The sequence below is a fragment of the Trematomus bernacchii genome, unplaced genomic scaffold, assembly GCF_902827165.1.
Source record: "Trematomus bernacchii unplaced genomic scaffold, fTreBer1.1, whole genome shotgun sequence".
NCBI classification, from domain to species: Eukaryota; Metazoa; Chordata; class Actinopteri; order Perciformes; family Nototheniidae; genus Trematomus; species Trematomus bernacchii.
Genome location: NW_022987702.1, coordinates 50,872 through 74,192, shown reverse-complemented (window position 1 = coordinate 74,192; position 23,321 = coordinate 50,872). Strand labels below are relative to the sequence as shown.

The following is a 23,321-nucleotide window of genomic DNA, read 5'->3' as shown; positions in this document are numbered from 1 at the left end:
CTCTTCATATCATCTCTGTGTTCGATGTCCCCTTCTTGGTTTTTAAACACTGCCACTGTTTGTTCTCTCCGATCTCTAGATGTCCCAATCTTTGCTTCTGGCCGTTACCATCTTCAGGGTTCGTACGGGTGCTGGAAATCCTCACAAAAAACGTGTAATAGCTCCGTTTGTCCACAGGGCAAAACATAGTATATTCACAAATAACCCTCTCAAGACGTGACGTGGATACAATATTTTGTAAAACAAAACATGGAGCTCAAATAATCTTGGTAATATCTATCAAACTGTGGATCCTACACATCCACTGGACGTAGACTCTGAAAGTACAATATACACTTCTCGCTAGAAATGTAATCAAAAAGCATTTTAACGCCAAACTATCCTACAATTTAGGATTTTCCACCAAAAATAAATCGGGTGTCCGCCATGTGTTTTTTTTTCTTGCGCTGGGAAAGTTTGCGATCACGTGACATGGACACTGGTCCTTAGAAATGAATATGAACACATATTGTATCTATGTCACGTCTTGAGAGGGTTATTTGTGAATATGCTACGTCTTGCCCTGTGGACCAACGTAGCTATTACACGTTGTTTTGTGAGACTGGGCTCGGAAAGCCTTGAAAATGCTTGAAATTTAATGTGGTGTTTTCAAGGTTTGAAAAGTGCTTGGATTTTGGATAAAGTGCTTGAAATTGTACTTGCTTTACTTTTATAATAAATTGCTGTCTGACTGAATAGTTCGCTTTTTTCGCTTAAAAAATAAAGAGAAAGAAGTCGGAGCGAGCTTAAAAAAGACAGCTCTACTCCTTTTATACATATTTTAATATTTGAATCAATATTTTTCTCAGTTACAGATTTTCCGTTTTCAGATTCAAAACAATTTTCTTTTCAGTTTCATATCATGTTTTTTTCAGGTTTCAACCGTTTTTGTCGCTTTCAGACTTTTGGCCCTGATGTGGCTTTGGGGGGGCGGGGCTTACCAAAGAGTAGTTTGGCATCCTGAGTGACAGCCCAAGCCCCCAGGAAGTGCTCCGGACTCTGAGGAAAATATTCGTTGTGGCCAAACTGCGGTACTACAATTTCCGTATCAGTCCGTGACGTCACTGGGCCCAGAAATCCTTTTTCCCATTGACTAACATGGAGAAAGAGACGTCTGTAAATCAGGGGATACTTTTTTTAACCAAATAAACTACTCTAAATTTGTATAGCCCTTATTGTTATTAAGATGTGCTAATAACGTTATTCTGAGAGTTATTTCCCTCTGCATTATGAATGTGCATCTGGCGGGGCTTAAGGGGCAACTGCGCATGCTCTATGGGTGCACATACGGGTACTCCTGCTCTGACAGCCAGGCATGCTGGGTAATCTGTGACGTTTCGCTCTCTCAAAAGTTGGGCCATTTTGTCCTCATGCGCCAATGAGCAGCTCTCATAGGGAAGAACGAGACCCCGCCTCCCACGCTGTGTCCAGTTCTTATTATACATCCATGTGACAGCCCTCCCTGTTGTTGCCTTCATGGATGTTAGGTAGCTCGAGAAATATAACTCATCACTTTCTATACACAATACTCCCGTGATTGGTGGGAAACCAAACTGATACCAGCGTCAAAGTTCTGTTAAGCGAGCTGTTGAGCATCAATCAGATCAGATTCAGAAAACTTTATTAGCCCCACAGAGGGGACATTTACGTTGTTACAGCAGACAAGAGCCACAGACAGCTTAATGTTACATATGTTACATCCAGAAAAAAGTATTATGATAAAAAATAAAATAAAATAAAAAGTTATACAATTTACAAAATACACATCCTGTAACCGTTCTGAGGATTTAGCAGCCAGGTATATATTGCACAGTTTTTAACGGCATATATATATATACAGGGTTGGGTGAAGTGTTTTGCCCAAAATACCAAAATGCCTCATAGCCCTCTATGTCAGCCCTGATTTTGGCACATCTTGTAAATTAGTTAAATTTAGCTTTGTGTTTTTATTTAAGTCGCCGTTCAATGTTTTTTATATGAAGCAGATTTAATGATATCGTTGATGTGTGGATGTTGTGTCCTTTTGATAACTTTCTTGAACTTTAGCTGCATGTCTTTTTCTCTCTCACTGAACAGAGTCCCTGTATGTGAACTGGTTCAGCTGGTGAGGCTGGTTATGAAACAGAGGGAGGAGGTGCAGACAGGTGAGGGAAGGTGAAGTCAGACTTGTCAGACTGCCAGACACCATTTTACAGCTCGGAGCAGGAGGAGAACAACAGGGTGAGTGTTAACACCAGGATCTGCTTTCTAACACATTCATTATTTACTCTGTTTTACTGGATGTCAGAAAATAACTTCTTGGTTAACAATCTGCGTCCTAGAGTCCATTGAGACTTCTGCAAGTGTTTAAACTATTTCCTGTTTTCTGATTCGTCAGAGTTACATAACATGTGACAGCTCAGCGCAGTCAAAATGGAGGGCGGCCTGAAGTCTGACTGATTTCATGTAGTTTAACTGTGTGTGTGTGTGTGTGTGTGTGTGTATATATGTGTATGTGTGTGTGTGTATGTGTGTGTGTGTGTGTGTGTGTGTGTGTATGTGTGTGTGTGTGTGTGCGTGCGTATATAGTGTGTATGTGTGTGTGTGTATGTGTGTGTGTGTGTATATATGTGTATGTGTGTGTGTGTGTATGTATGTGTGTGTGTGTGTGTGTGTGTGTGTGTGTGTGTGTGTGTGTATGTGTGTGTGGTGTGTGTGTGTGTGTGTGTGTGTGTTGTGTGTGTGTGTTGTGTGTGTGTGTGTGTGTGTGTGTGTGTGTGTGTGTGTGTGTGTGTGTGTCTCCAGTGTTACTGGTTTATCTCTCAGACTGGAGAAGATGAGTGATTTAAAAGATGAGGAAGAGGACAGATCTCCAGTCCTCAGCTGTCTGTCTCTGAAGAGTGACTGGTCTATGTTTGAACCTCCATTCTTCAGTAATGAACCTGGACCCTCAGACTCAAAGTAAGAGTTTCTACCAAGGCCGTATTCATGGAGTCAACATTGGGGGGGACCAAAAATTCAATCAAGCCCACAGCTAGTTAGCTACTATTCCTGAAAAGTTTGGTTTTAACATCAGAACTACAAGTTACTTACACAAAGAAGCTAAACCGGAGGGTTCATTAACATTACCATTACCAAATAAAAAGAATATAGATTACTTTAGGGCTAACTAGAAAAGATACCAGAACTGATGGAGGGCAAATTAAAACATGACTGACCTGCTTGGAGCATCAAGCTAACTGAAGCTGGACTCAGACGTGCGACAGCGAAATACACCCCCCGGGTACAAAATAAAGGTATGCATAAACAAACAAGGCGGAACCAATTTACATATGAAAAGAATATATCATTTTGGTGAAGTTCACAATAACAGAAAATAAAGATTTTCAAGTATACAAATAGCCAAAATAAAAAAGTCATAGAATAGCAATTTTATTTAAAAAAAAAAAAAAAAAAGAAGTTTTTGTTATTTTTGCTATTTATTGGGGGGGGGGGGGGACATTTTGAGTGTATCTGAATATTGGGGGGGATGTGTGTCCCCCAATGTATATGGTGAATTCGGCCCTGGTTTCTACTGTAAACCCACCTGAAGAGGATTCAGTTTTGATGTAATCTAATATATTAAACTTATTTTGAATGATCTCAGTAAAGTACAGTAAGAAAGTTGAATTGAACTCTTGCTCCTTGTCATCATCAGAGATGGTAAATAATATACTAGTGAAATCTTTATCACACTCTACATGTTGGACTTTGTGTTAGGTTCAGCAAATACAAACATGTAAAACCTTTCACCAGCATGACGCTGAAACAGAAAGACTTCTCTCTGAATGAACTAATGATGTTTAAAACATGTTGTTTCCACAGACAGAGAGCAGAGTCTCCAGTCCCCAGCTGCCTGTCTCTGAAGAGTGACCAGTCTATGTGGGACCCTCCATTCTTCAGTAATGAACCTGGACCCTCAGACACAAAGTAAGAGTTTCTACTGTAAACTGACCTGAAGAGGATTCAGTTTTGATGTAATCTAATATATTAAACTGTTCTTTAACCTGTTAAGCCCGAGAGACCCCGGTACCGGGGCACTGCCGCAACATCTTGCAGGAAACAGTGTCTGAGGGCATGTTCATTTAATAAACTATGAATGTTTTATATCCATGTAACGGGAAGAAACTCATCTAACTGATCATTTATTTATTTTTTCACCCACAATGCTAACACTGAGCCTCTGAATTAGCAACGAGCGAAAAATGCTAACACCTTACTGCACCGAAAATCACTCACAAAACCTTATTATTTATCTTTTCTCTACATCCATGACATCGTTTCACATCGTGAGGTGACACAGAATCGATGGGTACCCTCATTATCACTGAATTATACGAATTTGCGACGTTATAAACAAAAACGGACATCAAAACATGTGGCGCTAGGTAGCTAAAAATGCTAACATGTTTACCTTGGCTCTGTAGTCTCTCCAAAGTGGTCTTCAATGGCATTAAAACGATAAAAACGCTGCTGAAGTTAATCCATAGGTTAATCTAATGTGTCTGTGTCCCTTTGAAATGATTTCTGATAATCCATAAGCAATAAAACTGCTTTTCCGTTTCCAGATGTCAGAGCGAGAGATAGGTTCACTCTGATGCAAAACTGCATGCGCGAAGCCCCCACCTTTTCTCTTCACAATGAGTGTGTGTGTGGGGGCCTCCCCCTTCGATTCTATTGGCTCTAACGGTCAGAAAGAGGTGTTGTGGAGGTCCAGTACTCACACAACAGGAAAGAATGAAACAGAGAGGAATCAATGAAACACAAACACAGAAATAGTTGAGATTAATCATTATTATTTAGTTGCGCACCACCAAACAACAATGGGGAAACATTACCTTGCTTCAAGAGCAACCAATCGCAGAAATGGTCCCACAAATATTCAGAAACACAGGACACTTATAGGTTTCCTAAATGACACACGAACATGTTCCCTAATCATGTTTAACGCACACACATTGTCAGTTCTCCTAAACTTGGACGCACCAACATCAGAGCAACATGTAAGTTCCAGATGTCACACACCAACATCCTTATCGTTTCTTAGCTAATGCATGCTGGATATGAACCACTAACTAACAAGACTTTAACTGTATTATATCTGAGGAAGACCTCTCTTGGAGTTCCTCTGACCTTTGCCAATTTACTTAACATGGGTACATCTGCTGTTAATTGCAAAGACCATTGATAATTAGCAAAGAGACTCATGGGCCTCTTCCAATATCTGGAAACTGTACTTAAATTATAGTTATATTGAGAAGGTCCAAGACTTGATATAACAGAGGTGTCAACCATCAAAATCGAGCAAGGGGGGCCAGAGATATGGAAAATGCACCCAAATGACCCCAGAAGTGGTTTCTTTTTGCTAAATCTCTCTAAAAAGGTCAAATGTCACTTGTTTTGCATCAATCTTGATACAGGGTACTTATTATATGTTGTACTTTGGATTCCTAAAGCTTTTAGTCTACCTTACCATCATCCAAGGGTAGTTTTCCAGTGGCGAACCGTGTCTATCACAACTGGACCTTCTGTAGACATACACACCCCCCGCCGCCGCCGCCGCCGCCCCCCCCCCCTCCGCGGCATTATAATGTCCGTCTTTTCACTGACTTGTCGTCTTGAAAAGGGTACTCACAACAATTCCGCAACAACTTCATCTTCACCTGTTGCATAAAATAAAACGGCATGAATTGCTTCGTCGCATTCATCTCTGTCTCGAGCCAGTTAACTAGCGGGCCTTCTAGAGGACCCTGGAACCGAGGGAAACTCTGAAAGAATACACCCATTGGCTACAAATCAATATATGATTGGTTGATCAAACTGTCAGTCCAAACGTACGCTCTCATTCAATGCAACGGCCAGGGCATTCTATCAAGGATGTAGAATACCTTGGTTGAAGGATATATTCTACCCAGAGACCCAGAACAAGATCTGGGGCCTCATTTATAAAGGGATATACGCTCAAAAAATGGCGTACGCCAGTTTCTACGCAATGTTTGCGATTTATAAAATACTAACTTGACGGGAAAATGTGCGGTCCTCCACGCAAACTCTAACCCATGCGTACACACTAAGCACAACAACGGGAGAGACGAGTTGGCAGAAGGAAGAATGGAGAGAAATATGTGGAAATAAATAAAATGTTACCTCTCATTTATCAAATATGAAGAATTCATTTTCAAACATTGATTAAAGCCAATCTTAAAATGATTAAACAAACGCCTGTTTGAGACTCCTCAGTGCACACAAAAACATAACTTGGAGAAATAAATAAATACGGATGTTATTTAAAACCACCTCGAATATGTTGTGTTAATGTTATGAAATGTTTTCTCATAAATGATGCGGTAAGCAGGAGGACAGAATTACGTCTAAACTGACGCCGTTTTGCATTTCTATAGGTTGTAGATACGAGCATGGTTTTATATCCTATCACGTTTAATCGTTTTTATGCCGTTTGCCAAGACTTGATAAGTCGCTCGTAAAACACAGGAGGTATGGAAACTAAGAACACCATATGTGGTAAATTGTACAGCTAATATAACACAACACATTGTATTTCCTTTAACTGGTGGATTATGGATATATAGTTGCTGATCGACAGCTGGAACACAAACCACCAAATACAACACAATAATTCAGATCCAGTCGTCATGACTACACTCCGGAGGGATTCCCCGATCATTTCTTACAGTTTCTCATCAAGGGGGGGTCTCCTGTCCCCGGGACAAACACACTGCCTGAGGAAGGTTATGTGTATTTTTTTTGTCATTAACTTTTTTCGGACCACTTATTTATTTATTTGGTGACGATCCGACCTCCATGCTGCTACTCTGGTTCAAACTGCATCCACCAAACAATATGATTTATCTCCACCTCCCCAAAATAACCAAAATCTGACACGGTGTGAGATGTCTTTTTTAGCTGTTCGGTCGTAATTTCCTGCGATCTTCTTCATGCAGTCAGTCAGAATGAATGAATGAATGAATGGGCGTTTCTTTGACTATTTATAGGCAAATATGGGCGTTACGAGAAGCCTGCAAAAGCTGCGCCGCATTTGGAGTCGATTGTGATTTATAAAGGGAAACCGGCGTATGAAGTGCCGTACGCACTTCCCTCGCCGGTACGCAATGTTTTGTGAATCGGAAAATGTCGGAAAATGTCTGTACCTATTTTTTTGCTTTGTACTACGTAAGCAACCTTCTCACGTCAATCCTACGCAAGGCGTTATAAATGAGGCCCCTGATTGGTTGCTTTCTTTTCTAACAGAAAACCACTGAAATGCGTAGTGCATGGTCCGAGAAGGACAAACAAATCAACGTAACTCTGTAATATTACAGATCAACAACACACATACGATTCTCATTTATTCATTTTATATACATTTTATTACATTTTATTTATGTAATTACATTTGTTTTATCTGAGTGTTCCAGGGTATTCTCTGAATACCTTGAAGGCCCTGACGGTTCGCCACTGTAGTTTTCACTATAAGTAAAAAATAATCTTTGGACGGACACTATAATTTACAGTTTTTTACATGTAAAATCTGAATTTTCTTTAAAATAAAAAACATCTATATTGATTCTGACTTTTCTACATCCAACTCACAGGTTTATCATTACTTTGAGAAAAAAGATTATTAATTTAACCCTTTTAGAAGGGAAGATATGGTCATTTGTTCTGGGAATGTCATTTTCGAGCCTGAGACCTGAAAAACAGGCTCAGGGCTTAACAGGTTAATGATATCATGTGAGCAGTTTGTAAAGGACAAACGCAGCAGAGTAAGCTAACATTATCTAAGGATATTTCAATATGCAAATATATTATCATTGTATCTGTGTATAAAATGGTTTTAAATAGCAAAAATGTTGATAAATTCTGATTTAAAAACTAAATATATCGTCCAAAACATTATTTAACTACTTGGGCATGTCTATGATATGTCTTTTTAAGATGTTTATTAATAATAGTGATAACCTGGTGAGCTAGTTGTGTTTAGCATTAGCAGATAAAACAGTGTTTTGTGATATCACATGTAGAGTCAATACAAAGACCCAGATCATCATCACTTTATTTTATAACTATTTTTCTTTTTGTATTGCTCTTGCTCTTATTGTTATTATGTTATTATGTTGCATTGTTGGAGAAGCCTGTGACATAAGATTTTCAACTACATAATTACTCTGTAGCTATGTCAGATTGACAATAAAGAACCTTGAACCTTGAGATCCATGCCATTCAACAGGAAGGAAGTGAAAATGTTAAATTCATGTCACCTGCGTATTCGTGCAGCGTGAAACATTTCATCTTGAGTGTAAAGTTAGTGACGCTCTGTTACAAAAACCTGTCAGAGTTGAGATTGTGCTCCTGTGGTCTCTGACGGTCTGAGGGGAACCAGAGAGGAGAACAGAGCTCTACAGCAGCTCATATTCAATCAGGGTTATTCATGTTCCTGTATAAACCAGAGGCTGACTGTGGTGATAACAATATAGTGACTGCTGTACTTATGACTACATGAAGTTACTTTGAGTGAGGATGGAGCAGCTAATGTTAGCCTAGCTTTAATCAAACCGGTCTCATTCTATGCTCATTGTGTTGGAGACAGACCTGACAAAGCATTAACTCAGGCTTTTTACAAATCAGTATCATTCTGTTGTTATTTAGGCATCCTTTCCATATGTTTATTGCTATTAATTCACAGCAGATTCTATGCAAGTTGGGTTTATAGTGTACCAGGTTAATACAGCTGTGTGTGTAGATTCAGGGAACATGTGCTCCTCTGGGTCATGAATCCAGACAGGATGCTCTCTGGTTTTATGATCATGTGAAGTGTAAGCTATCTACCTGATCACAAGGGTATATTATATAGACCTTTTTTTAAATATCAAACTAGAATTTGCCCCCTTGTTGTGCCTTTGGTGAGAATCAGCTCCTCTAAAGTAAAGTGCTGTAAAGGATGTGTTCATCTCCACAGAGGGAAGAGGAAGAGTGGTGTTCCTGTGGAGGAGCAGCTGTCCAGCTGTGCTCTGTGTCAGGACGTCCTGAAGGATCCAGTCTCTACCAGCTGTGGACACTGGTTCTGCAGACAGTGCATCACCTCATACTGGGAGCAGAGACCTCCATCAGGAGACCCCTCCTGTCCCCAGTGTGGAAACAGACCGAGAACCAGAGCTGGCCTGCAGACAGCCAGTCAGACCAGCTCTGTACGAGGTAAGAGGCCGAACTCATGCAGCGTCTTATTCCTCTTCCTGGTTCATTTGTTTGTTTTATTAGGTATTCTGTTGAAGAACATAGACATTACAATGTTTATAAAACATTCAAACTCATTCTGTTTTTATTAGTTTTATTGTTAGATTCTCAAAAGCATGTTCCTGATTCTCTCCTGTTTCCTTCTCTGTCAGCAGATAGTGGTCTGCAGGAGGTTTTAGATGAACATAGGCTCAGTCTGAGGAGGAGATGTGAACGTGTGACTGAAGGAACTGATCAAAGTGAAACCCTCCTCAACAGGATCTTCACTGAGCTCTACATCACACAAGGCCAGAGTGAAGAGGTTAATACCCAACATGAGGTGAGGCAGCTGGAGACAGCTTCCAAGAAGAAGACCCTCCATGACACTCCAATCAAGTGCCAGGACATCTTTAAAGCCTTACCTGACCAACAGACTCACATCAGAGCGGTCCTGACCAACGGAGTCGCTGGAGTTGGAAAAACCTTCTCAGTGCAGAAGTTCACTCTGGACTGGGCCGAGGGTTTGGAAAACCAAGATGTCAGTCTGGTGATCCCGCTCTCCTTCAGGGAGCTGAACCTGATCAAAGGTGAGCAGTACAGTCTTCTCAGGCTGCTCCATGTTTTCCATCCAACCTTACAGAAGGTCACAGCAGAGCAGCTGGCTGTCTGTAAAGTGCTGCTCATCTTTGACGGCCTGGATGAAAGCAGACTTTCTCTGGACTTCAGAAACAATGAGGTTGTGTCTGATGTCTCACAGCAGTCCTCAGTCAACGTGCTGCTGACAAACCTCATCAGGGGGAAGCTGCTTCCCTCGGCTCTCGTCTGGATAACTTCCAGACCTGCAGCGGCCAATCAGATCCCTCCTGAGTGTGTGGACAGGGTAACAGAAGTACGAGGCTTCACTGATGCCCAGAAGGAGGAGTACTTCAGGAGGAGATCGAGTGATGAAGACCTGTCCAGCAGAATCATCTCTCACATCAAGAGCTCCAGGAGCCTCCACATCATGTGTCTGATCCCAGTCTTCTGCTGGATCACTGCTGAAGTTCTGGACCACATGTTGACTACAGACCAGAGAGGAGAGCTGCCCCAGACCCTCACTGACATGTACTCACACTTCCTGCTGGTCCAGACCAAGAGGAAGAAGCAGAAGTATGAAGAGGGACATGAGACGAGTCCACAGCAGCTGACGGAGGCTGACAGGGAGGTTCTTCTGAAGCTGGGGAGGCTGGCGTTTGAACATCTGGAGAAAGGAGACATCATGTTCTACCAAGAAGACCTGGAGCGCTGTGGTCTTGGTATCACCGAGGCCTTGGTGCACTCAGGAGTTTGTACAGAGATCTTCAAAAGAGAGAGTGTGATCTTCCAGAAAACAGTCTACTGCTTTGTTCATCTGAGCATTCAGGAGTTTCTGGCTGCAGTCTACATGTTGCACTGTTACACCAACAGAGACACAGCGGTACTGAAGGACTTCCTGAAGAAAGACTGGCCCTATAAGAACAGTAAAAACAGTGATCAGGATTACCCATCCCTGGATGTGTTCCTAAAGGGAGCCATGAAGAAATCCCTCCAAAGTGAAAATGGCCACCTGGACCTGTTTGTCCGCTTTCTCCACGGCCTCTCTCTGGAGTCCAACCAGAGACTCTTAGGAGGCCTGCTGGGTCGCACAGACAACCGTCCAGAAACCATCCAGAGAGCCATCAATAACCTGAAGGAGATGAGCAGTGATGAAATCTCTCCTGACAGGAGCATCAACATCTTCCACTGTCTGACAGAGATGAAGGACCACTCAGTACATCAGGAGATCACAGAGTTCCTGAAGTCAGAGAACAGATCAGAGAAGGAACTCTCTGTGATCCACTGCTCTGCTCTGGCCTACATGCTGCAGATGTCAGAGGAGGTTCTGGATGAGTTGGACCTGACGAAGTACAAAACATCAGTGGAGGGGAAACAGAGACTGATTCCAGCTGTGAGGAACTGCAGGAAGGCCAAGTAAGTCCAGATGTGATTAACCTGTTACGCACCGCCCCCCCGGTACCGGGCGGATAAACGCGTCATTTGCAGGAAACAACGTCTAAGGAATCTTAATATTTAATAAACTATGAATGTTTTATATCCATGTAACGGGAAGAAACTCAGCTAACTGATCTTTTTTTTAAAAATATCAAAAAAACAAACACAATGCTAACATTGTTAGCCACGAGCGAAAAAATGCTAACCTATCACTACACCTAAACTCACTCATAACTCCCTTATTACTTATCCTAGATGCACAGCCAACCCATCGATTAGCATCGCCTGGAGACACAGAATCTGTGGCTGCCCACCTCAACACTCAGTGATAAACATTTGCGACGCTAAAAACGAAAACGTACATCAAAACATGTGGCGCTAGGTAGCTACAAACGCTAACATGGCTTACCTTGGTCAAAACTGGTCTTCAATGGCATTAAAACGATAAAAAACGATGCTGCAGTTAATCCATAGGTTAATCCAATGTATCTGTGCCCCCTTTGAAATGATTTCTGATAATCCATAAGCAATAAAACTGTTTTTTCGTTTCCAGATGTCAGAGCGAGAGATCGCTTCACTCTGGTGCAAACCTGCATGCGCGAAGCCCCCACTGTTTGTTTTCACAATGAGTGTGTGTGGGGGCCTCCCCCTTCCATTCTATTGGCTCTAACCGTCAGAAAGAGGTGTCAACCATCAAAATCGACCAAGGGGGGCCAGAGATATGAAAAAAAAAAATTTTTTGCTAAATCTCTCTAAAAAGGTCAAATTTCACTTGTTTTGCATCAATCTTGATACAGGGTACTTATTATATGTTGTACTTTGGATTCCTAAAGCTTTTAGTCTACTAACCCATCATCCAAGGGTAGTTTTCACTATAAGTAAAAAATAATTTTTGGACGGACACTATAATTTACAGTTTTTTACTATGTAAAATCAGAATTTTCTTTAAAGTGAACCTATCATGCTATATTTGAATAATATAGTGTAGGACCATACCTATATAAGGCATATTTATACTTTTTATATACCATGCCTCATTTCGCTCAATTTGAAAAATGTTAGCTCTGTTTTTGCAAGGGGTGATTCTGTGAGAACAGCACCACCTACAGGCCTGGCATATGTACTACAGCGTATCCAGCGCTTTCGAACGGCAATGGCCGTGGCTGTCTCCTCCTGATTGGTGGAGTTGGCCCAATAGCCGTGGCGCCACTGTCCTGACGTCAGGACAGTGTTCAAATCTGGATCAGTTTTTATCAGATCCGTTGCAGCCCCTTTTTTAGAGATTTGGGTATGGAGGAAAATAGAGAGGGTTGTGTTTTCTGACACTTGGTGAGTTCCCTGGAACACCGGGGACACATATTCATGTAGAAAAGACGTACAAAAGTGCATTTTGCATGATAGGTCCCCTTTAAAATAAAAAACATCTATATTGATTCTGACTTTTCTACATCCAACTCACAGGTTTATCATTACTTTGAGAAAAAAGATTATTAATTTAACCCTTTTAGAAGGGAAGATATGGTCATTTGTTCTGGGAATGTCATTTTCGAGCCTGAGACCTGAAAAACAGGCTCAGGGCTTAACAGGTTAAAGACATTTGGTACATTGATAGGGACCACAGTTCAAAGCTACTAGTAAACCATCTTTTTTGGATTTCCAGTGAAGAAGAAGAAGTCGTCTTGCCAATAGCGAAGTAAATGCCAGAATTTCCAATTGCCCCGAGTTGTATCTATTATAATCTTCTGGGCACCCAAATATGGCAATATGTGGACAGACTTTCACAGTGAGCGAGAGTATTTTTGAGATATCCTCAAAAAACTTCTAATGGGCAGGAGAAGAACATATGGGATAGGTTGCAGGGAGAGGCTTGACATTTATCACAGATGTCAATAACAGTGGGATATATTGGTGACAGTCGTGCCTTTGAGAAATGAACCCTGTACAGCACCTTGAACTGTATGAGAGTGAGACGAGCACAGGATGAACTTGTATGAATCATTTTAAGAGCAGTGTCCTTCCAGTGATCATCTAAGTTCACACCCAGCTCAGCCTCCCAGGCAGCCTTGATTTTAGTGGTGTGTGAGCTGTCATCGGTCAGGAGTTTGTTATACATTTTTGGAAATAAGTGACTTCTGAAGGGGATCAGAACAAAGAACCTCATCCCATATTTGATTTGGGGGTAGAGAGGGAAAGGATGGAAACAGGGATTTGGTACAGTGTCTAATTTGGAAATAACGAAAAAGGTGAGACTGTGGGAGTTCTAATCCACTTGATAGATCTGTAAAACTACGAAAAGTATTATCCTTATAAAGCTCTCTAAAAGTCCTCAGGCCCTTCTCATGCCATACAGAGAAAGTGGGATCAGATAAGGCAGGTCGGAATAAATGGTTTCCCAATAAAAGAGCTAAAGTGGATGCAGAAGTAAACTTAAAATGCCTCCTAAATTGGTACCAGATTCTAAGAGTAGAACTCACCACAGGGTTAATGTATAGCCAGGTTGGTGGGAATAGAAGAGGTAAGTAGCGCCATTGCGGAGGATGAGCCACAAGACTGTGCCTCTAACTTACACCATGGAGGATGCATTGATTTTGACCAAAATGAAATCATGTGTATGTGTGAAGCCCAATAATATAATTGGAAGTTTGGGAGAGTCAGTCCAGCGTTAAGTCTACATCTTTGAGGAATAGATTTACGTATTCTGGGAGGGCTTCTTAACATTTAACAACCTATTAATGTGTCATACCCACTTAACGGTGTGACGGTCGCAGATTGATCTAAGTGTTTCTTATAAACTGTAGTGGCAGGGGAAAAGGTTAAGGCATGTGGTTTATATTGAAATGAAATGAAAACTATGATACATGTGTATTATCCTCGCAACTACAGTTGTTAAATGTCCACTTTTATGTATGGTTTGGGGGTGTGTGTCATTAAGCCTCATCTACATATTAACCTGTCGCAGCACGCACGGAGCCTTTATAGTGGGTGCGTCACCGGGATGTCAAGGGTTGGTTCTCACGGGAGGAGGAAGTGTGTGTGGCGATGGCTGGTATTCAGCGGGATATAGTAATTTCCTCAGCATGTAAATATATGGATAAATGCAACGGGGAAGTTAACTGAAAGAAACCGAATCTGTGGATATTGCATCGACCGACCAAGAAGCACGTCTCCGTGGAGAGGACACGCTCAGAAAGAGAGATATTCTCTACAAACACCGGGTGAGATCGCTCCTCTGGGACATGCCGGTCCTCGCGTTTCCTTTTTTTTGTGGATTATAGCCTGAATAGGCCTACAAACATTTCTGTTTTTGCCGCAGACGGGCGCAGGAGCAATGAACAATAATGGCCTGGATTAGGCAGTAAAGACAAGTTTGGTGTATCGCAGAGCGGACTGTTTAATTTTGTTTGTGTTGTTTGGCTGGAAAATTGTCAATATAATGGATCAATGCATGAAATCTGACTCTGTTTATTTTGTTTAAGGAGTATATTGGGCGTTAACAATTCTGGTTTGCCTTTTATAATATTATTTCATTCAAGGACCCCTTGTGCGTTTAATTAACACAGCTATTTTTGATAGTTGATCGTTACAACGGGAAGAAGCTCAGCTACCTGACGATACGAACCATTTTTAGCTAAACGAAACACAAGGTTAATACCAAGCCTCTGAATTAGCACTAAGCGAAAAAATGCTAACGCTCTTAGCACAGAACTCACGGTAGCAATCATTTATACTTCATCGGATCTGCAAAAACTAGATATCATATGAAAGCTGAGATTCCACAGATTCCAATGGTATAAGTATCATCACTGTGACCAAAACTCACCGCAGCAAAAGCCAGTAAAGACACACAACTTCCCTTTACGGAGCCAAAACGGCAAATACGTTTTCTGATCAAAAGTTGTGTTCAATGGCATTAAAACGATGAAAACGCTGCTGAAGGTTAATCCAATGTCTCTGTGTCACTTTGAAATGATTACTGTTAATCCATCATCATATTTATGGCAAAAAAAGTATTTTTCATATAGAGTGTAACGAAGCTTTCGGTTTGGGCAAACTGCGTGCGCATCACTCTCACTCCTCAGAGGTAATGTTTAGATGGATTTAAGAACTTCCCCCTCGATTTTATTGGCTCTAAAGGTTCAAAAGTGATCCCATCATTCAAGGGTGGTTTTCACTATAAGTAATGTTTTTTTTTTTAGACGAACACTATAATTGACATTTTTATCAGAACATATGTCAAATATTTTTTTCATCAAATGCTTGAGGTCATTATGTTTCCTCTTTTTTATTAACACATGTTGTAATATATGTGTTATTATAGACTTTATAACTGTGGACTCTCAGAGGCTCACTGTGAAGTTGTGGCCTCGGCTCTGAAGTCTGACCCCTCCCATCTGAGAGATCTGGACCTGAGTGACAACAAGCTGAAGGATTCAGGAGTGGAGCTGCTGATCTCTGGACTAAAGAGTCCAAACTGCAGACTGGAGACTCTCAGGTCAGTTCACTGACTGAACTTCATCTGTTTGTATTTATCATTTTCTGAATTTGAACAAATACATTTCAATTGTTTTTTCCATTTTTGCTAATGACTGCATATTGATCAGAGTAACAAAGAGAAGGTGAATGTGTGAGGGAGAGTGTTTGAGCTTCCACAGACTCACTCTGTGCTCCATGAGTCAGTGGAGATGCTGTCAGTACTGATGAGCTGTGAGGGAGATGAAGGAGTTGTTAAACATCTGATCAAAGTTAAAGTTCCAGATCATCAATGGATTGTTTCTACATAATCACTGACATTAAAGGTCTCCTATCATGCAGAATGCACTTTCTGATGTCTTCTCTACATCACCATGTGTCCCCGGTGTGTCCCCGGTGTGTCCCCGGTGTGTCAGGAGACTCTCAAAGTGTCCGAAATAAACCCCTCTCTCTTTTCCTCCGTACACACATCTCTAAAAACGGGGGAACAACGGAGCTGATCCAGATTTGCTGCGTCATGACCACATTACTAAAATGTGGGCGGGCTTTACACCCACGGGCCAATCAGAAACGTTGCTGTCAGAAACAATGAGACGTGTTCTGGAAGTAATATGGTTTGTGTGTTTACATTAGCATGCTAACACTCAGAGCTAACCTGTACTGGAGAGAGTATGTGTGAAGAAGCAGGAAATCAAAAGGAAGTCACCTTGTGGTAAACCTGAGAGAGAAAGAGTTTGAGCTCCATACTGTTTCAGAGAGAATCCTTGATGTGGTTTGGAACATGATGTGGAGTTTAGTCACGGCAGCATTTAGCTGAGTTTCTGCTGGGAGAATTCTGATCAGGCATTAGCTCCCCCTCATCTTTTTTTAAGCTAAGGACCCGAACCTGCTCTTCTCTAACAGCTGGAACAGAGGGATATGAGGGATTTCTAAAATGCATGATCTGTTTGGTATTTTGAGGAAAACACATCATAGAGATGTTTTTATATATTGTTATAAATCTGAGAACCATAATATATGCCTAAAGATAGCAGATAGGAGACCTTTAAAACCCTGTTTAACTCTGATCAGATTATTAAACCTGGAGTTATTTCAAACAGGAACATTGTTTTCTAAAGTTACATCATGTTCTCTTTATTCAGTCTGGAGATCTGCAGTTTGTCAGAGATCAGCTGTTCCGCTCTGATCTCTGCTCTGAAGTCCAACCCCTCCCATCTGAGAGGTCTGGACCTGAGTGTGAACGATCTGATGGATTCAGGAGTGGAGCTGCTGAGAGATCTTCTGGAGAGTCCAGACTGCAGACTGGAGGCTCTCAGGTCAGTTCACTGCCTCTCTGTTACTGCTGGAGATCTCATATGTTTATGTTCATTATTCTACATGAATATATTACATCCATACTTTTGTAAATGTTGTTTTGTTCATATGTCTCTAAATGTAGTCTGCAGTCATAACAGTTGATTGTTTCCTAAAGTAACTATTATTCTTCCTGTTAGTTGTTAAAGTAAATGTATGTTTTCTTTAGTAGATGATCTGAATAAAGGAGGTCCTCTGAACTAATATTAGTTTTACATAAAGTTAACTTTCTGACATAGAAATGTTAATGTTCCCATCATTTAGACGTGTTTTCACAGATAATAACCAGAAGGCTGATATAATGATGATCCTCAATAACAGAATGACAGTCTCTGTAATTCAGGGAAAGATCATTGATTAGGACGCAGTGATGACGAGCTGCACATTTCAGACCTGAACATCTGACTGGATTATAAACTGATTTCTATCCTCATCATGTTTTCTTTATTCAGACTGAGGAGCTGCAGTTTGTCAAAGATCAGCTGTTCTGCTCTGATCTCTGCTCTGAAGTCCAACCCCTCCCATCTGAGAGATCTGGACCTGAGTGAGAACGTTCTGAAGGATTCAGTAGTGAAGCTGCTGAGAGATCTTCTGGAGAGTCCAGACTGCAGACTGGAGACTCTCAGGTGAGTTCACTGACTCTCTGTTACTGCTGGAGATCTCATGTTTCATTAGTTATTCAACCTGATTCTTCTACATCATTAACTTACATCCATTCAGTTGTAAATGTTCTTTTGTTCATATGTTTATGTCTCTAAATGTAGTCTGCAATCATAACAGTTGATTGTTTCCTAAAGTAACTATTATTCTTCCTCTGTTAGTTGTTAAAGTAAATGTATGTTTTCTTTAGTAAATGGTCTGAATAAAGAGGTCCTCTGAACTAATATTAGTTTTACATAAAGTTTACTTTCTGACATAGAAATGTTAATGTTCCCATCATTTAGACGTGTTTTCACAGATAATAACCAGAAGGCTGATATAATGATGATCCACAATAACAGAATGACAGTCTCTGTAATTCAGGGAAAGATCATTGATTAGGACGCAGTAATGATGAGCTGCACATTTCAGACCTGAACATCTGACTGGATTATAAACTGATTTGTATCCTCGTCATGTATTCTTTATTCAGAGTGAGGGGCTGCAGGTTGTCAGAGATCAGCTGTTCTGCTCTGATCTCAGCTCTGAAGTCCAACCCCTCCCATCTGAGAGTTCTGGACCTGAGTCAGAATGCTCTGCAGGATTCAGGAGTGAAGCTGCTGAGAGATCTTCTGGAGAGTCCAGACTGCAGACTGGAGACCCTCAGGTCAGTTCACTGACTCTCTGTTACTGCTGGAGATCTCATGTTTCATTTGTAGCGTACGTGTTATCCCTGAACGAATAAATGTAATTTGGGCGCCAGACAGAGGAATATTTAATATAGCCAGCTGTCAAAAAATGATATGCTTAAACACGCAGAAACAGAGGGATAGCCCGGTGACCTAGCTACTGAAGTTCACAAAGGAAAAATAATAATCAACCAACTCACTTTCAACATAAAATGTCTGTATCTTTAACCCCAAATAATAATCAGTACATTAAACAAACAACTCGTGGCACAGACCATTTACCAGAAACACTTAAATAAGTCAAATTAACTCACAAAACATCAATCACTTATGTGACTCCGAGAGCCTATGATTGTTTACATCATGTGGATTGACTGTGAGTGAGTGTAGGGGGGGGAATAAGTATTTGTTGTTCTTGTACTAAATTAAAAACTGCAAACTTAAATGTTGACTGATTCTTAAAGGAACTGTAATAGATGTTAGTTGTAAAAAGTAAATCCATGTTTTTAATATTTAGTAAACAATAACGTCTGAATAAAGTTCATCTGAAGTAATATTAGTTTTACAGGATAAAGTTGACTTTCTGAAGAAGACATGTTTTTTTGTTCCCTTTCATTTCAATGTTGAGTAACATCTGATTATAAACTGATTTGGATCCTCATCATGTTTTCTTTATTCAGACTGATGAGCTGCAGTTTGTCAGAGATCAGCTGTTCTGCTCTGGCCTCAGCTCTGAAGTCCAACATCCATCTGAGAGATCTGAACCTGAGATACAACAAGCTGAAGGCTTCAGATGAGAAGCTGCTGAGAGATCTTCTGGAGAGTCCAGACTGCAGACTGGAGAACCTCAGGTCAGTAAGGGGTCTCTGCTGGTTCAGCAGTATTGTATGAACCACAGGGAGGTGTTTCTCTCACTGGGGAAACAGATCAGTGATGTTACCCACTGACTGCAGGCTCTCTCATTCTTCCATCAACTATAGAAGGCCAGCTGAACCTGCAAAGCCACACTTTAGTAATCAACTCTCTAACAGACATATGGGGTTTGACAGAAGAGTGGGAAAGGTGGTCTGTTCTTATGGGATGTTTTTAATTTCTAGACCAGGGGTGTCCAAACTGCGGCCTGGGGGCCAAATGCGGCCCTCTGAATCCGCCCTCAGCAAATTCTGAAAGTTTAATGAAATATGACCCACAAATGAAACTTGTGCTTGTCTTGTATTGTACTTCTTAAATATATATGTACACATATATTACTCAGTAGTATTCATGTGTTCATAATCCCACTTTTAAAATAAATGCAGTCAATTAAAGCTGAAAACATGTTCTAACACATCTAACTTGATAAGAGAAAAGCCCAATAACTTATTTTTATAACAAGCGTGAAATAAACCTTCATATTTCCTGTGATTATAATCAATCTGAAGATCCTGCTTTAACCTCTTAAGCACGGCGGTCCCCCCATTGGACCCCTCCCACCGTTTTTTTTTCGAGACTGTGTCTCAGGGCTTCTTAACATTTATGAAACTATTAATGTGTCGCACCAGATTAACGGGAAGAATCTCAGCTAACTGAAGATATGAACCATTTTTACCAAAACAAAACACAAGGGTAATACCAAGCCTCTGAATTAGCACTAAGCGAAAAAATGCTAAAGCACTTTAGCACACAACTCAAGATAAAAATACCCTTATTACTTATCGTAGCTGCACATACAATATATCCGCTGAGAAAAATTAAAGCTGAGACTCCACAGATTATTTAGGTATAGTATCATCACTGAGCGATCCGAACTTGCGACAGGGGAAGCAAACACAGACCTCACAACACGTACCTTTACGGAGCTTTTAACGGGAGATCGTCTCACCGTAGCTGTGAATTAGGTCAAAAAGACGTGTTCAATGGCATTAAAACGAAAAACAAAAAAATGCTACAACTGTTGATCCATAGGTTGATAATGTACCTGTGCCTTTGAAAAATTATTTATAATCCATAATTCCATTTTTATGTAAAAATTAAAAAAGTTAGCTGCTAATGGTAGCCACCAGAGTGTATGCAGCTTCCGGTTTTGGTAACGCGTCACTCTCACTCCTTATTTGTTAACGTTTTGGTGTGTATAGAACTTTCCCTCGATTCCATTGGCTCTAGCGGTTATAAAGAGATTTCATTCATCAGAATCGAGCAAGGGGGGCCAGAGATAGGTCAAATCCACCCAAATGACCCCAGAAGTGGGGTCTTTTGGCTAAACCTCTCTAAAAAGGTCAAATGTCACTTGTTTTGCATCAATCTTGATACAGGGTACTTATTATATGTTGTACTTTGGATTCCTAAAGCTTTTAGTCTACTAACCCATCATCCAAGGGTAGTTTTCACTATGAGTAAAAATGAATCTTTGGACGGACACTATCATTTACAGTTTTTTACTATGTTCAATCTGAATTTTCTTTAAAATAAAAACATCTATATTGATTCTGACTTTTCTACATCCAACTCACAGGTTTATCATTACTTTGAGAATAAAGATTATTAATTTAACCCTTTTAGAAGGGAAGATATGGTCATTTGTTCTGGGCATGTCATTTTCGAGCCTGAGACCTGAAAAACAGGCTCAGGACTTAACAGGTTAAGGAATGAGCTGCTAACAGAATAAAGTAAACCCTCTGGAGAGCTGAGAGCTGTTGTTTCTTAAAGCATCTTCAAGTAACAAGCATCCTTTACCTTCATTTGATTGAGTTTTCTGACTTATAACTGAACTCATGAGGCAACATACCTCTAGAGAGCGGCCCAGACCTTTATATATTTTTCTGTATGTGGCCCTCAGGGAAAAGAGTTTGGACCCCCCCTGTTCTAGACCAATGACTGGTTTACTTCCTGTCAAGCAGCTGAGAGCTGTGGCAGGCAGTCGTAGTGTTTGCAGAGAAGATATGATGGGATGTAAAGCATGAGATCAGGACTCTGAAGCTGACTCAAAGAACTAACACTTATTTAAACTGGATCTCAAACTGTTGGATTGTGTTCATCTCTACAGGATCAGAGATGATGAGAGGATCAGAGCCAAGATCCAGAAGACCTGTGAGTACTGAAACCATATCCTCCATTCATCCAGATATGAAACTCTTTAATGGAGCATGACCTCAGAGGAAAACAACACTCTTCTTTCTCTCTCTTCATCATTCTGGCTGCTTCTCTTCATGTTTTATCATCATCATCATCATTCTCTCTCTCTCTCCTTCTCCTGACAGAGTTTGGACTTTGGAGAGACAGCTCACGGACAAACTCAAGGAACTGAAAGACACTCCCTAACAGGCCGTATGCTGTGTAGCCTTACCTTGGATGACTCAGTGCAGTGTTCTGTGCAGGTTGTTGGTTTGCTCTTCCAACTCAAGGAGCTCAAAGACTGATTGGAAGTTGACATTTCTGATTTCTGATTCAATGTGAAGGAAAATTCACCTTTGAGTTGATACAGTATGTGTGTGCATATAATGCCCCCTTTGGCCTAACCTGGGAGAGCCTTATGTTCACTGCCAACCTAAGGAGCTCACACATGTTAATCAAGAATGTATTATTATTGGCTCAGCCAGGTTTTACGGGTCTACTTACAGACGGGTCACTCATTTTGAAATTATTTTATTTTTCTTTAATTTTTCCTCCTCATGTAGAATGCTATCACGAAACACACATTTGGATTATAGCACAAAGAACATCTGATTGAATGTGAGGTAGGGAAATAATCATTTGAGTAAGCAGCTTGAAAATGCACCTTGAAAATGCTTGAAAAGTGCTTGAATTTGAATCCTGCATCTTTTATACCTTTGCCCTGTTTTCGAAGTCGCCCTCTTGCTACTTAAAAAAAGCGCTTTTGGTCCAGCTAATGTCCCTCTGCATGCTAACTGTACGGGGCTGTATTTTAGTTGTTATTAGATTCATAACAAATAAATCCTGAAAGCTGAATTCCTCTGAACTTCAGTGACTCTTGATTTCTCTGTGGAACAGATTGTTCTCCTGCAGAAAGAGATTATGAAGCAGGAAGCGTTCAGTGTGTAGGTTTAAACTCACTGTGAGGCTCGGCCCTAGATACTAACTGAGATATCACACACACATTTCTGTGTTTCATCAGGAGCAGCTCTGGGTGTTAGCAGATTCTTACATCATCCTGTGAGCCTTAAAGTGGGAATACTGAGTGCAAACTGGAGTAAAAGTGGTACCCAGAAATGCTTGCTAATGTCTACATCCTGGCATTCTGGCATTCGTTGTGTACAAAATGTCCATGCATTACTCACTCAGTTCTGTGTCATTCTCTGTATGAATGATATCTGCTAATGGAGAATTTGATTAAGCCTCCAACTGGCTTCATGTCAGGCTCTTATGTCACTCCTGCTGTTGTCTTCATAGCCAACAGGTCTTTGTGGAGATGCAGGCAGCTATCATGATAGTGCTACTCCCGTCAGTCTGGTAAACACACAGAATACTTTCCTCAGGCTGTATGAACAAATATAAACGGTTAAAACAGTCACACAGATGCACAACGTTAGCTTCAATATCTACATGAGGACCGGAAGCGTTAGCCACTTTTCCTTTTAACATTTCTCATAGTGCAGACATTTTGCTACTCAAATCAACTCAGTCTCACGGCATTTCGTGTTATAGTCACAAAATTAATGTAATCTATTGATTCGTGTTCACCAACACGATTTTTGCATTTTTTCGTGTTACACAGAACGATTTAAAAAAAATGCTTTAAATGCAATGTATTTCTATTGGTAGTGTGTTTCGTGCCTGCGTCTTTTTGTCCGGTCGGGTCTTGGAAGACCAGAAGCTGTGTGGTTCATAAAAACATGTTCTTACTCAATATCTAACCCTAAGCCTAACCCTATCCCT

The 23,321-nt window shown here is 40.7% G+C and overlaps 1 protein-coding gene across 1 annotated transcript; it reads left to right on the top strand.

Moving 5' to 3' along the window:
- The first annotated feature begins 2,200 nt into the window (after positions 1-2,200).
- Positions 2,201-22,121, top strand: LOC117490102 (protein NLRC3-like). Its single transcript, XM_034139688.1, has 13 exons — positions 2,201-2,259; positions 2,845-2,979; positions 3,814-3,987; positions 9,035-9,073; positions 9,218-9,270; positions 9,462-11,277; positions 15,617-15,790; positions 16,911-17,084; positions 17,574-17,747; positions 18,254-18,427; positions 19,130-19,300; positions 21,472-21,515; positions 21,686-22,121. Coding segments are annotated over exons 2-13 (3,120 nt in total). The 5' UTR covers positions 2,201-2,259; positions 2,845-2,854; the 3' UTR covers positions 21,688-22,121.
- Positions 22,122-23,321: the final 1,200 nt, after the last annotated feature.